Source organism: Myotis yumanensis, unplaced genomic scaffold (genome assembly GCF_028538775.1).
Source record: "Myotis yumanensis isolate MYYU_CA2020_CCGP unplaced genomic scaffold, mMyoYum1.0.hap1 SCAF_11, whole genome shotgun sequence".
Lineage (NCBI taxonomy): Eukaryota > Metazoa > Chordata > Mammalia > Chiroptera > Vespertilionidae > Myotis > Myotis yumanensis.
In genome coordinates, this window is record NW_027223762.1 from 44687941 (window position 1) to 44702669 (window position 14729).

The 14729-nt window shown below is 43.9% G+C and overlaps 1 protein-coding gene and 1 non-coding gene across 3 annotated transcripts in view; both read right to left on the bottom strand.

Moving 5' to 3' along the window:
- Positions 1–9019, bottom strand: part of M1AP (meiosis 1 associated protein) — a 60844-nt gene extending 51825 nt beyond the window's left edge. For both annotated transcript variants that reach the window (XM_070429553.1, XM_070429554.1), the window contains exon 1: positions 8780–9019. In XM_070429553.1, the coding sequence (XP_070285654.1) occupies positions 8780–9019 (240 nt within the window). The remainder of the gene's footprint in view (positions 1–8779) is intronic.
- Positions 6630–6736, bottom strand: LOC139020305 (U6 spliceosomal RNA). Its single transcript, XR_011473296.1, has one exon. It is a non-coding gene; the product is annotated as a U6 spliceosomal RNA (small nuclear RNA).
- Positions 9020–14729: the final 5710 nt, after the last annotated feature.

Here is a 14729-nt window from a genome sequence, read left to right on the forward strand (position 1 = left end):
AAGTTTTAGTTTTACATTTAAATCTATTAGTATAACCTATTTTGAGCTAATTTTATTTTTATTTTTTAAAATATATTTTATTGATTTTTTACAGAGAGGAAGGGAGAGGGATAGAGAGTTAGAAACATTGATTGGAGAGAAATATCAGCTGCCTCCTGCACACTCCTTACTGGGGATGTGCCCGCAACCAAGGTACATGCCCTTGACCGGAATCGAACTGGGACGGTTGAGACCGCAGGCTGACGCTCTATCCACTGAGTCAAACTGGTTAGGGCTGAGCTAATTTTAAAATTAAATAAGAGGTTTAGGTTCAGGTTTATTTTTTTTTCATGGGTGTCCCATTGCTACAACACCATTTGTTGAAAAGGCTATTCTTTGTACATTGAACTGCTTTTACATCTTCATAAAAAATGAGTTGTATATATTTCACTGGATCTATTTTTGTGTTCTCTGTTTTGTTCCTTTGATCTATGTATCTGTTCTTCCACCAATACAACACAATCTTGATTACTGTAGCTATATGATAAGAGGATATTTTATAACACTAAGTTAGAATAGAAAAAGTTTCAAACTAGTAATATAATCTCTCTACTTCAAGAAACTAGAAAAGGAATAGCAAAGTAAACCCAAAACAAGCAGGAAGTAGAAAATAATAAAGAGTATAAGTCAATGAAATTGAAAACAGAAAATTGATGAAACAAAAAGCTAATTCTTTGAAATGATCAATAAAATTGACAAACCTCTAGCAAGATAGACAAAGGAAAATAGAGAAGATATAACATCAATATCAGGAATGAAACCAGGATTGTTCTTACAGACCTAGTAGACATATGAAGGATAATAAGAGAATACTATAAACAAGTTTGCATATATAAATATGAATACCTAGAAGTGGACTAATTTCTTTAAAAGCACAAAGTACCACATCTAATATGAAATAAATAATTTTAATAGCCCTATCACTATAAAAGAAATTTAAAACTCCTGAAAAAGTAATTTCTAGGCCTGGATGGTTTTACTGGAGAATTGTACCAAATGTTTAAAGAAAAATTAATATCAATTCTATACAATCTTTTCCAGAAAATGTAAGGAAAAGAAACTTTTACCAACTCATTTTATGAGCCGGTTATTACCCTAATACCAAAAACAAAGAGAGTATAAAGAAAGAAAACTAAAGACCAATATTCCTCATAAATATAGATTTTAAAAAAGAATATTAAAATAATATTAACAAATATAATTCATAAAGAATTATTATCTATCTATCTATCTATCTATCTAAAAAAAGAGGTAGGCCCTGACAGGTTTGGCTCAGTGGATAGAGCGTCGGCCTGCGGACTGAAGGGTCCCGGATTTGATTCCAGTCGACCGCATGTACCTTGGTTGCAGGCACATCCCCAGTAGTGGGTGTGCAGGAGGCAGCTGATCGATGTTCTCTCTCATTGATGTTTCTAACTCTCTATCCCTCTCCCTTCCTCTCTGTAAAATATCAATAAAATATATTTTAAAGAAAAAAAAAAAAGAGATAGTATGTGAATTAGGCCGGGACGCCGTAACGGGTCACGACCAGACAGGAGACGGCTGCACGCGCAGGTGAGGCCTGGAGCAGAGACAGAGACAGACACAGGGGGGCCTGCCCAAACCGGAGGAGCAGCTCTGGTGGCCTGGAGCAGACACAGGCAGGGGGGCAGGGGGGGCCTGGGGCAGAAGTCAGGCGCAGGTCCCGGCCGCCTGTGGTGTGGGTCAGGCCTGACTTCCACAGCGGCCCACAAGGTGCCTCCTCCTACGGTGGGAGGCGGGTGCCTCCTTGCGAGATTTCAATTGTGCATTGGGTCTCTAGTCTACACTAATAAAAGACAAACATGCAAATTGACCATACCTTTGCTACTCCTTAAGCCATGCCCACCAGCCAATCAGAGCGACTATATGCAAATTAACCCAACCAAGATGGTGGCCAGCAGCCATGGAGCTGGAGCGAGCAGGAAGCTTGGTTGCCCCAATGATGGAGGAAGCCAAGCTTCCTGCTTGCCGTGGCAGCTCTGAGCTCCACTCAAAGCAACAAAGTTTCAATTATAGAAGGTAAATAAACCCCAGATACCTGCTTTCAGCCGGCTGTGGCCACGGAGCTGGAGCAAGCAGGAGGCTTGGTTGCTCCAGTGATAGAGGAAGCCAAGCTTCCCACCAGCCCTGGCTGGCTCTGAGCTCCACTCAAGGCTACAAAGTTTCAATTATAGAAGGTAAATAAACCCCAGATACCTGCTTTCAGTCAGCTGTGGCCACGGAGCTGGAGCAAGCAGGAGGCTTCCCTCCTGCCCGCCCTGGTTGGCTCTGAGCTCCTCTCAAGGCTACATAGTTTCAATTATAGAAGGTAAATAAATCCCAGAATTAAAAAAAAAAGAAAATAAGGAGAGACTGGGAGCTTCTGTCGCCGGTGGGCTTGGCCAGCCTGAAAACGGCCCTCAGCCCCTCACCCAGACTGGCCAGGCACCCCAGTGGGGACCCCCAACCCTAAAGGAGGTGTGGCCAGCTTCAAACAGCCATCAGCCCCTCACCCAGGCTGGCCAAACCTCCATGGGGTGAGGGTCCCCACTGGGGGGGTGCTTGACAAGCCTGCAAACAGCCATCAGCCCCTCACCCAGGCTGGCCAGGCACCCCAATGGGGACCCCCACCCTGAAGGGAGTGTGACCAGCTGCAAATACCCATCAGCCCCTCACCCAGGCTGGCCAGGGACCCCAGCAGGACCCCCACCCTGATCCGGGACACCCTTCAGGGCAAACCAGCCGGCCTCCACCATGCACCAGGCCTCTATCCTATATAATAAAAGGGTAATATGTAAACTGACCCTAACAGCAGAACGACTGGGAATGACTGGTCACTAGACGCTCAATGCAGGAGCTGACCCCTGGTGGTCAGTGTGCTCCCACAGGGGGAGCTCTGCTCAGCCACAAGCCAGGTTGATGGCTGCCAGTACAGCGGTGGTGGTGGGAGCCTCTCCCGCCTCCTTAGCAGCACTAGGATGTCAGACTGCAGCTTAGGCCTGCTCCCCGCTGGCAAGTGGATATCCCCTGAGGGCTCCCAGGATGCCAGAGAGATGTCTGATTGCCAGCTTAGGCCCAATCCCCTGGGGAGTGGGCCTAAGCCAGCAGGTGGTCATCCCCCGAGGGGTCCCAGACTGCGATAGGGCACAGGCCGGGCTGAGGGACCCCCCCGAGTGCACAAATTTTTGTGCATCGGGCCTCTAGTCCTATCTAATAATAGACAATCATGGTAATTGACCGTACCTTCGCTACGCCTCCCATTGGCTAGTCAGCGCGATATGCAAATTAACTGCCAACAAAGATGGCGGTTAATTTGCATATGTAGGTGCAAAGTGGAGCAGTGAAGGCGCTGAAGGCGGCTCCGGCCAGAGCGAAGGCCTGGGTGCCGGGTGCCGGAGAAAATCTGGTGCCAGAAGCCAGGGGAAGGGAAGGCCTATTGCACGAATCTTTTCGTGAAATAGGCCTCTAGTCCTATCTAATAATAGAGAAACATGGTAATTAACCGTAACTTCGCTACCCTTCCCATTGGCTAATCAGGGCGATATGCAAATTAACTGCCAACCAAGATGGTGGCCGGCAGCCAGGCAGCTGAAGTGAACAGGAGGCTTGCTTGCTCCAGTGATGGAGGAAGCCAAGGTTCCCCGCCTGCCACTGCTGGCCTCTGAGCTGCAGTCTAAGAAACAATGTTGCAATTATAGAAGCTAAACAAACCCCAGAAACCTGCTTTATGCCAGCCGGGCCTCAGAGCTGGAGCTGAAACAGTGTTTCAATTATAGAAGCCAAACAAAAGCAGATACCTGTTTTCAGCAGCCGAGGTCTCAGAGCTAGAGCCGAGCCTCAGAGCTAAAGCTGGCTCTCAGTTCCAGTGATAGCCATAGAAGGTAAATAAATCCCAGAATAAAAAAAAAAAAAAGTAAAAAAGGAGAGGTTGGGAGCTTCAGTCACCCGCCAGCCTTAAAACGGCCCTCAGCCCCTCACCCAGACTGGCCAGGCACCCCAGTGGGGACCCCCACCCTGAAGGGAGTGTGACCAGCTGCAAACAGCCATCATCCCCTCATCCAGGCTGGCCAGGCACCCAAGCGGCCCCCCACCCTGATCCGGGACACCCTTCAGGGCAAACCAGCCGGCCCCCACCTGTGCACCAGGCCTCTATCCTATATAGTAAAAGGGTAATATGCAAACTGACCCTAACAGCAGAAGGACTGGGAATGACTGGTCACTATGACACACACTGACCACCAGGGGGCAGACGCTCAATGCAGGAGCTGCCCTCTGGTGGTCAGGGCGCTCTCATATGGGAGGAGCTCTGCTTAGCCACAAGCCAGGCTGATGGCTGCCAGTACAGCAGTGGTGGTGGGAGCCTCTCCTGCCTCCTCAGCAGTGCTAAGGATGTCCTACTGCAGTTTAGGCCTGCTCCCCGCTGGCAAGTGGACATTCTCCGAGAGCTGCCGGGCTGCCAGAGGGATGTCTGATTGCCATCTTAGGCCCAATCCCCCGAGGAGCAGGCCTAAGCCAGCAAGTGGTCACCCCCGAGGGGTCCCAGACTGTGAGAGGGCACAGGCCAGGCTGAGGGACCCCCCCTCCCCCCCAAGTGCACAGATTTTTGTGCACTGGGCCTCTAGTATATATATAAAAGCCTAAGTGACTGTTACAACCGACTGACTGGAACAACCAGAATGATTGGTTGACCAGTCGCTATGACACGCACTGACCACCAGGGGGCAGACGCTCAACACAGGAGCTGCCCCCTGGTGGTCAGTGCGCTCCCACAGCCAACCTCCCATGGTCCCTCCCCCGCCCGCAGTCCCTCCCCCCGGCCAGCTGGCCCTGCCCGATAGGCCTCAATCGCCAGCCAGGCCAAGGGCCCCCACCTGTGCATGAATTTGTGCACCGGGCCTCTAGTACTATAATAAAGTAAGGTTTATTTTAGGGATGCAAGACTGTTTCAAAACTTGAAAATTATTAAAGTAACTCATCATATTAAAAGGCTGGAGAAAAATCATATGATTATATCAACTGAAGCAGAATAAGCATTTGATAAAGTTCAACTAACATCATATTAATGAAGGGTAAAAAGATAATATTTTACCTTTAAGATTGGGAATGAGGCAAAGATGTCTGTGCTCGCCACTCTTACTTAACACTAGAGGCCTGGTACACGACATTTGTGCACGGGGGGGGGGGGGGGTCCCCTCAGCCTGGTCTGCGCCCTTTAGCAGTCCGGGAGCCCTCAGGGGATGTCTGACTGATGGCTTAGGCCTGCTCCCCACCTAAGCCATCAGTCAGACATCCTTAGAGCTGCTGTGGAGGCAGGAGAGGCTCCTGCCACTGCCGCTGCGCTCACCAGCCATCAGCCCGGCTTGTGGCTGAGCAGCACTCCCCCTGTGGGAGTGCACTGACCACCAGGGGGCAGCTACTGCATTGAGTGTCTTAACCCTGGTGGTCAGTGCGCATCATAATGACCGGTCGTTCCACCCTTCAGTCTATTTGCATATTACCCTTTTATTATATAGGATAATACTAGAAGTCTTAGGTAGCACGTAAGTGTTGATAAGAAAATGAAATAAAAGGCATACAGATTGGCCCTAACTGGTTTGGCTCAGTGGATAGAGCATTGGCCTGCGAATTGAAGGGTCCCAGGTTCAATTCCGGTCAAGGGCATGTACCTGGGTTGTAGGCACATCCCCAGTGGGGAGTGTGCAGGAGGCAGCTGATTGATGTTTCTCTCTCATCGATGTTTCTAGCTCTGTATCCCTCTCCCTTCCTCTCTGTGAAAGGTCAATGGAATATATTTAAAAAAAAAAAAGGCATACAGATTGGAAGGGGAGAAATAACTGCCCCTATTTGTTGAGGACATGATGGTCTATATAGAAAATCCCAAAGAGTCTACCAAAAAAAAAAAAAAAAAAAAAAGCCTTCACAGAACTAACAAATGAACAGCAAGATAATAGGATAGAGCGATATAAAAAAATCAGGTATATTTCCTCAATCTAAGAATATCTCTATTTCTGATTCATTCCTTAAAGATATTTTCATTGGATACAGAGTTCTAGGTTAATGGTTCTTTTCTTTCACATTGAAAAATGCTATACTTCCTTTGGCCTCCATGATTTCTGATGAAAATAAGTCTATTGTTACTTGTCTCTCCCCCACTACCCTATAGGTAAGGTGTCAGTACTCTGCTTTCAAGAGTTTGCCTTTAGTCTTTAGAAGTTTGATTATGATGTGTTTTAGAACAGATTTATTTGTATTTATCTGTTTGGAACTTACCAGTCTTTGTCAAATTTGGGAAATTTCCAATAATTATTTCTTTGAATAATTTTTTCAGCCCTACCCTTCTTCCCTTTTTCTCTTGGATGATGTGAATGTTAGATCTATATCACAGATCCCTGTGGCTTTGTTCATTTTTAAAAAACTATTTTCCTGGGGCGGTGGGGGCTTGCCCGGGGTGGGAATGGCTGGGGGCGGGGGGGGGGGGGTCAATTGGGGAAAAAGGAGACATATGTAAAACTTTAGACAATAAAAAAAAATCTATTTTCTCTTTGTTGCTCAGATTGGGTAATTCTTTTTTTTTCTTTCTTTTTTTTAAAAAAAATATAGAACACTTCACAAATTTGCATGTCATCTTTGCACAGGGGCCGTGCTAACCTTCTCTGTATCGTTCCAATTTTAGTATATGTGCTGCCGAAGCTAGCATTCAGATTGGGTAACTTTGATTCTATTTTCTTTTTTTTTTTCTATATATATTTTATTGATTTTTTACAGAGAGGAAGGGAGAGGGACAGAGAGTTAGAAACATCAATGAGAGAGAAACATCGATCAGCTGCCTCCTGCACACTCCCCACTGGGGATGTGCCCACAACCAAGGTACATGCCCTTGACCGGAATTGAACCTGGGACTCTTCAGTCTGCAGGTTGACGCCCCATCCACTGAGCCAAACCGGCCAGGGCTGATTCTATTTTCAAGTTCATTGATTCTCTCCTCTGACTTCTCCATTCTAGTTGAGCCCATCCTTTGAAGATTTTGTTTTTTCAGATTTTGGTTATTGAATTTTTTGGTTCTAAAATTTCTATTTGGTTCTTCTCTGTACTTCTCTTACTTTGATGAGATGCACTATTTATCCATTTGTTTCAAGCATGTTCATAACTGCTTGTTAAAGCATTTTTTACGTTAGCTGCTTTAAAAACTTTTTTAGATAATTTCAACATCTGTGTCATTTCAGTATTGTAGTCTTCTCATTCAAGTTGAGATTTTCCTGGTTCTTGATATGATGAGTGATCTTTTTTTATTATATTCTGGACATTTGGGGTATTATAAGACCCTGGATCTTACTTAGATCTTCTCCTTTAGCAGGCCTCCTCTGATACTCTGCCAAGGGGGAAAGTGAGCTTTCTAGATAATTATTGCCAGGTGGGATGTGATTCCATTTGGCCTCTCTGATTACAACCCAGAAGGGAAGGTACCTTGTTACTCCTGGGTGGGGGTAGAAGTTCAGTCTCTTTACATGGCCCCCACTGACACTCAGAGGATGGGGAAGCTTCTTTACTGTCAGGTGGGCATGAAAGTCCTGCCTTTCCACTAGTCCTTCATTAATACCACCCTGTCTTGGAAGTAAAAAGGTGCCTCATTGCTGCTCCCCACATGCCTCCACTTTTCCTCCTCTGACACCACCTTAGGTGCAGAGATAACTTTTTAATGTTGGGTAGGAGTAGGGGAGTCCAGGCTCCTACACCAATTCCATGGACACTAGGAGGAGGAGGTCTTGTTTCCACCAAGTAGGGATAAAAGTCCTGGATCCCCAGTAGGCCTTCTCTGATTGTCCTAGTCCAGTGATGGCGAACCTTTTGAGCTTGGCGAGTCAGCATTTTGAAAAACCCTAACTTAACTCTGGTGCCATGTCACATATAGAAATTTTTTGATATTTGCAACCAAAGACTTATATTTTTGATATTTATTTATATATTTAAATGCCATTTAACAAAGAAAAATCAACCAAAAAAATGAGTTCGCGTGTCACCTCTGACACACGTGTCATAGGTTCACCATCACTGTCCTAGTAGCAAGCTGTCTCAGAAAGGGGATGCACTAGAATCTCTGAAGTCTTTCTGATCCCTGTGATTGTGAACTTTGTATAGGGGAGAAAGTGATGATTTGGATTTGTTTCAGGAGGAGAGATAGTTGTGTATGTGTGAGGGAGCTTTATAAAAGCACAGCCCCTGGCCCACCTTTGTCTTCTGGTACCCTGAGGATTTTCACTTGAGTCCTGTGTGAAACTGTAAAGAACATATTCTCATATTTCTGCACAGTTAGGGCTGTCTGAGCAAAGAACATTGAAACCTGGGTTAAAGGATAAGTCTTGGCTATTTACTTGAATAGCCAGAGACATCTGAAAAAATTTAGACTTATTTTCCTGTGTTTGCATTTCACAGGGGTGTAAAAGAAGTCCATTGCTTATATTCCAGAGGGCTGTAAATGCCAAGGTTTTTCCCACGAGTGGAGGGGGGAAAGATGTGGACTATTTAAACTCCAATATTAATAATTTTGGGGTTTCTCTTTTGCATATAAAACTCCCTTATGTGCAGGATGACATCTAGCTTTCATTGTGCTGCTTGTAGGGTATTGGGCATGGGAACAGGCACAACTATTGCTGTAAGTAATAATAACTGTGATATGAGGTTTCTGCAGCAGGAACCTCATATTTACTTTCAGGACAAAATGAACAAATATAGATATACTCACCACAAATGGGAGGATGCACTCGTGTTGATTTTGCACCATGTATAAGCTGAAAAGGGACATGCGGCTGGGGCCCATCAAGCTGCAGGCTAGAGAGAAAAAGTTCTGCATAGCCTCACAGAGGTTGGAGCAGATGTCAGCCCAGGATGGTAGAGAGATATGCACAATGAGAAGTCTCGGAGGTTGCTGGTAAATCTGCGTGGGAGTGGAGGGCCCTTTACCAGTAGTTCGCCCATGATACATGGCAGTCAGACCAAAGGTGGAACTGCAGCCACCACCTTGATATTCTCTACACCTATAAGGAAGAAAGAGAAATCACTGGTTTTTGTAAAACTGAATTATATGCTCTATTGAAACAGGAAGTCCAAAAAGAAGTCACTGAGTACTAATTCAAGCTTTTTTAGGCAGGCTACCCCATCTTTTTTTTTTTTTAAAGGTATAATTCCATTTCTGTGCAATGTCCAGAACAGGCAAATCCATAGAGACAGAGAGTAAATTGATGGTTGGGAGAGGTTAAGGGAAGAGAGAATTGGAGAATGACTGCTAATGGACCAAGTGTTTCTTTTAAGAGGATGAACATTCTGGAATTATAAAGTGTAATGGATGCCCACACTTGTGAATATAGTAAAAACCACTGATTTATACACCTTAAAATGATGAGTGTTTTGGAAGGCTATCTCATCTTAATAGCTCCTGAGGGATCTAGATATTTGCCTGTAATGTAAGGCTGAGAATACTTAGAGATTCTGAGTAGAACTAATGAAAAAGTTATACAAAAGTCAAACTTCAGTCTCAGAGTAAGCCATATCCCCTCATAAACTTTCTTTTTTTTAAAAAAATTCTTTATTGTTGAAAGTATTACATGTCTCCTTTCCCCCCTATTGACCTATCCCAGCCCGCCCCCACACTAAACTTTCTTTATTAGCATTTATTGTGCTGTATAGTAATTTGTTTCTATGACTGTCTCTCCCACTATATTGTGAATTTCCCAAGGGGGAGAACCTGTTTTGTCAACTTTATTTATCAGTGCTCAACACATTTATTTTTTAAATTAAATTTAAATTCTTTATTGTTTATAGTACTACATATGTCTCCTTTCCCCTCACTGACATCTCCCCGGCTGCTCCCAAACCCCAGCACATGCCCTCACCCCACTATTGTCTGTGTCTATTGGTTATGGTTATATGCATTGCATGCATACAAGTCCTTTGGTAGATCTCTTAGGCGTCCCCCCACCACCCTTCCCTCTGAGGTTGGACGGTCTGTTCGATGCTTTTAACACATTGAATTTTTTTTTGGTACATAGTAATTATTAAAAATGAAAATATGACCACATTTTCCCCTTCAAGATCCATTCAAGACTCTTCATGACTTGACCGTCAGCTTTATAGGTCAACTTCCTAGAAAAATATATCTAACTACTACTAAATCACACAGAATATTTAACAACCCAAATACTCTATAACCATTGAAGAAAATTAATTGGTAGCCAAATATCTTTCCACAAAGTAAATGACAGGGAAGATAATTCCACTGATGAGTTCCATCAGACTCTCAAAGACTAAGAATTTCCATCTCAATTTCTTTCAGAGGATAGGAGAAGGAACATTGCTCAATTAATTTTACTAGGTTAGTATAACTTTTGATATAAAAATCAGAATACTATAAGAAAAAAAGTATAGGATAATCTCATCCATGAACTTAGATGTAAAAATTTTAAACAAAATATATGCAAATTGATCAGAACCTCATCAGTTCCTAACCAGAGCTCCGACCAGAACTTTGGCTGGAGATCCTGGCTATAGGTCCTGACTAGGCTGCTGATCAACTGAAGGCTGTCTTCGTGTCATTCCTTCTTCGCCGACTCCGTCCACACCTTTGGGGACCCCTAGACCTGCTGGGATTGGACCCCAGCAGCACTTGAGGAAAATTTGTGTGTCTTCTGTAGAATTGCTGTTGAAGATGGTTGTCCACATATTATCTCATAGCCTTTAAGCAGTGAGATTTGAGAAATTCTTCCCCCAAAATTATATCGATGCATAGCAATTTGTTGCACCAGGTTTGTCTGGGACGTGCTCGCTTCCCTCCTGGGGAACCCACTCGTTGCCTTCCAAGGCAGCCCATTGCACTGTTGGACAGCTCTGTTAGAACGTTAACTGAAATCTGATTCTCTCGGACCCCCTGCGTTTGCTCCTAGCTCTGTCCTCAGGGCTGCACAGAGCAAGCCAACTCCTTCTGTCTTTTGAGAGTTCTACAGAGATTTGAGGCAGAGAACCCCTCTTCCAGGCTCTCTTCCTGTCCAGTTCTAGTCCTTGGACCCTTCATGCCACATTAAATTCTCTCTTTCTTCAAATGTGCTGAACTCTTTTGCCTGCACTCGCCTAAAGTGAGTTCCTTGAGAACAGAGACTACTATTTACCTAATATCTTCCCTAGTCTTCAGCACACAGCTTTGCACACAGTAGCTATTAAATAAAGGTTTGTTGAAAAAATCTCCTTGTTCCTTCAAAAAAAAAAAACAAAAACAAAAACAAAAAAACACACAAAATATATGCAAATTGAAAACAATGGCATATAAAAAGAATTATGAAAGAAATAAAACTCATTGTTTGCAGATGCTATGGTTGTGTATATAGAAAATATAAAATAATTTAGTTTTATCATTTTCTTCAAAAAGTCTCACATTTTATTAAATTTTATTCTTAGAGATTTGCTATTTTTTAATGTTTATTACATTACATATTTTTAAATTTAGTTTTTAGTTTGTTGCTAATGCATAGCAATAGAATTGATTCCTAAATACTGATTTTTTTAAATTTAACAATCTTGCTGTACTTTCTTACTAATTTTAATAATTTATCCATAGATCCTTTTGGATATTTTTGTTCACAATCATATATGGTGAATAATGACATGCATAAGGTACATGAACAAAATCAGATCATAGCAGCATAAAGAGTATCCATAAGAGTCTTGTTCACAATTACCCCACACTGCAAACAAGACATATGCTAATCAATGCTAGAAAGGATATATTATGGTATATTTACACATACAGAAATGGTAAGTGATATAATACAGAAAGTGAGAGTTGAGTCAAATATAAATGGAGTTGTAGAAGAAAGAGCTGAGAATATTGACAATGACATCATTTGATGACTCTATATAAACAGCCAGAGGAACTTAGTGAAAGTGAACAAAAAAGTGGTTATGACAAAAAGATGTCCTAGACAAAGTACCACTGCAAAAAACTTCATATTAGAGGGACTCATGGAAATATTTTACAAAATTTAAAGCATAAAGGATAAAATACTGTAAGCTGATTCAAACTTAGGAGTATAACAATTTGCTAAGGCATAGAAAAGATGCTTGCTCTATCCTAAGTTATGTCTTGAGAAGAAGAGGAGCACAAGCACTATTCAAACTACCATTGATAATTCTTAAATATATATATATTTTATTGATTTTTTACAGAGAGAAGGGGAGAGGGATAGAGAGTTAGAAACATCGATGAGAGAGAAACATCGATCAGCTGCTTCTTGCACACTCCCTACTGGGGATGTGCCCGCAACCAAGGCACATGCCTTTGACCAGAATCGAACCTGGGACCCTTGATTCAGTAGGCTGACGCTCTATCCTCTGAGCCGAACTGGTTAGGGCCCATTGATAATTTTTACAAAGAAGTAAAACACTTTAATTCTCAATGTTTCTAATGTTTTAATTGATAGTGTGCTAAACAGATACTAATTTTATTATTTTTCATTTCCATGTATACTTATAACTGACAATAAGAGAGCTTTTAACATTTGACAACAATTTTGAGAAGTCCTAGAATAAATGTAATTTTTCCCATTGATTATTAAGATCACTTTGGCTGGCCAGTTCGGCCAAGTGGTTGAGCATCGACCCATGTACCAAGAGGTCACCGGTTTGAGTCTTGGTCAGGGCAAATACCTGTGTGGGCTTAGTCTCCAGAGGGTTCTTGCGGGAGGCAGCTGATCAATGTTTCTCTCTCATCGATGTTTCTCTCTCTCTATGCCTCTCTGTTTCTCACTAAACAAGCAAACAAACAAATAAAAAAAAATTTTTTTTAAAAGATCACTTTGACAATTGCAGCTTGCACAGTCATTTTTAGATCCCACACTGTGTGCAATTCCAAGACTGGACTTTAATGAGGTAAGAGGCCGTTCTCTTCTCTATATCCTCAAACATGATCAATTAATGTATTTGATGTGTTTGGGCACAGTACTAAGCAGCATCTGTCTACATCTGACCCTGTACTATATTCTCCACTTTTGCCAACAAAACCCACTTACTGGTGTCCCTGCAAACTGGTTAAACCTGGAACTGGGCCTCGAACCACCAGAAGCCATCAAGTTACTCCCTTACGAAAAACCTTTCAATGGTTTTCAATTATACTTGGGACAAAATCCAAAATCCTTACTCTGGCTCCGAAATTCTGTATGCATCTCCGTTCCATCTCTCCATCCTCATGCCATGCCATCCCTGACCAACCCCCTTCTTCCAGCCTACCCTGCCACTGGGGCGCCATTCACATGCACAAATTGTGGGCCTCTCACTGTGGTTCCCACTGTCTGAGCATTCCCCTCCTTAATCCCCTCATCCTTTAGATAACTGACTTTAGGTCTTAATAGGTTACGGCCCCTCATTAATGCTTTCATAGCCTTTAGGACAATTTATTTGTGACTATTGATTCAATGGTTCTCCCTCCCTCTACGCTCAATTAAAAATTTCGTGGATCTTGAGCACTTTTAATTTATTTATTTAAAAAAATGTCCTTATTGATTTCAGAGAGGAAGAGAGAGAGGGAAACAGCAATGATGAGAGAGAATCATTAAACATTACCTCCTGCATGCCCCACACTGGGGTGGAGTCTGCAACCACAACTGGGGCATGTTCCATGACCAGGAATCCAACTGTGACCTCCTGGTTTATGGTTTGGCTCAGTGGATAGAGCATTGGCCTGTGGACTGGAGGGTCCCAGGTTTGATTCCTGCCCGGGTTGTGGGCTTGATCCCCAGTAGGGGGTGTGCAGGAGGCAGCTTATCAATGATTCTCTCTCAACGTTGATGTTTCTCTCTCTCCCTTCCTCTCTGAAATAAATAAAATATATTTAAAAAAAGAAAAAAAAAAAAAAGAAACTCAACCACTGAGCCATGCGGGAGGGGCGATCCTGAGCACTTTTGTCTCTCCGGACTCTCACCTCATTAAAAAAAAAAAATTAATGAATAGATTTTTTTGCAGGCCCTAAAAATTTCACCTTTTTTCTGACGTAAGAAATAAAATCAAAACATTTTCTTTGATTCTTTCATTTTCCCCCCTGACTTTACAAGAAGTCAGAACATTTCCGTGGGCCCCTCAAAGAGTCCTGGGTCACAGGCATGGCCGCCCTCAGCATGCTGACACATGGGTGGCCCCGTGCCCAGGCTGGGGAGAGCCCTCGGGAGACAAGGGTCTGCCGTCCTCTGGTCAGAACCCCCTGCCAGGGCTGAACCTGCCAGGCTGAGCCGGACCGCACCCAGTGGGTTTGGGCCTCTGGGCGCCCTCTTGCCCCAGCCCGAGCTGCTAACACCGCCTGGGGCGCGAGCCGGCTGAAGCCCAGGTGGCTTCTTGTTTCCCTCGTTTCCTCCCTCGGGTCTCCTTAGCCCTTCTCCTGCCCTGAGGAGTGGAGAAGCGCTGGGGTCCCCACTTGCTGAGGGAAGGCCAAGACTCATCACCCCACCCTTGGGCTCCCCGCAAGCGCCTGCGCAGCGGAAGGCGCCCCCCTCAGGCCAGCGGCTGGAGGCGGGAGTCACCTCTGGGTCCAGCTCAGGCTGCACCCCAGGAGCTTGGTCTCCAAGGCAGCGGGGCGGGGGGTGAGGTGTGTGGGTAGAGGTTTGGATCTCTGTGGAGAACAGTGTTACACATGACACTTCTTGTCAGCTACCCCCATG